Genomic DNA, 882 nt, shown 5'->3' with positions numbered 1-882 from the left:
TAGAGTCCAGAGGGCCTCTTTGACATGTAAACGAGGGTCCCTATAAAGGCAGCACTGCCTCGCACTGGTGCATGGACTGCAACATGGGCACGGAGCCTGCTGCCCGGGGCAGCCTCCCCGGCAACTTTCGAAAGGTCTGGGGTCTTGAGGGGTGAGGGGCAGGCGCCCTTCCCCACGAGGTGGGGGGGCAGAGGGCAAGAGGGTGGCAGTCCCACACTCTGAAGGCTGTTCATCTGCAGATCTCCAAGCCACTGATGGAGAAGAAGCGACGAGCACGCATCAACGTGTCCCTGGAGCAGCTGAAGTCGCTGCTGGAGAAACACTACTCGCACCAGGTGAGACTCAGGTAGGGTGGGGGTGGGTGGGTGATACGATCCCAACCTCCCTGTCTCCACCTCGGGAGGCCGGCCTAATAGACCTTTCCATGGTGGGGTAGATCCGGAAGCGCAAGTTGGAGAAGGCCGACATCCTGGAGTTGAGCGTGAAGTACATGAGAAGCCTTCAGAACTCCTTGCAAGGTACAGGGGAGGGCTGGAGGGAGTAGGGGGAGGCTTGTGGGATCAGAGCCAGGGATGCCTCAAGGACCTCTTGAGCCTGGGCTTTTGAGACCAGCCTGGGCAACATAACAAGACAGCAAGACCCCCATCTCAAAAATAAAGAGGACTGCTCGGAGGCAGGTGGGCAGCTGGTGAGGAGGGGGCGCCAGCTCGCTAGGGGTCGAGGGAGGAGCAGTAAAGCCCCCGCTGGCTGTGCGATTGCGATCTGGGTGGTAGGAGGTTTGGACCCCGGGGGAGACGTTCGGGTCGTCTGACCTCTCCGCCCTCCTCTTCCCTTCGTCAACACGCTTCTTCCCTCCTTTCCTCTCCCTCCCCTCCTCCCCTC

At 60.7% G+C, this 882-nt stretch overlaps 1 protein-coding gene across 1 annotated transcript in view; it reads left to right on the top strand.

Moving 5' to 3' along the window:
• The first annotated feature begins 254 nt into the window (after nucleotides 1–254).
• The window catches only part of HES3 (hes family bHLH transcription factor 3), a 1,238-nt gene continuing 610 nt past the window's right edge, over nucleotides 255–882 (top strand). Inside the window, exons 1-2 of the mRNA XM_011938311.1 lie at nucleotides 255–335; nucleotides 437–518. Of these exons, the coding sequence (XP_011793701.1) occupies nucleotides 255–335; nucleotides 437–518 (163 nt within the window). The remainder of the gene's footprint in view (nucleotides 336–436; nucleotides 519–882) is intronic.

Source organism: Colobus angolensis, unplaced genomic scaffold, assembly GCF_000951035.1.
Source record: "Colobus angolensis palliatus isolate OR3802 unplaced genomic scaffold, Cang.pa_1.0 Scaffold170, whole genome shotgun sequence".
Taxonomy (NCBI): domain Eukaryota; kingdom Metazoa; phylum Chordata; class Mammalia; order Primates; family Cercopithecidae; genus Colobus; species Colobus angolensis.
The sequence above is the reverse complement of the archived record's forward strand: the minus strand, read 5'-3'. Positions and strand labels throughout refer to the sequence as shown.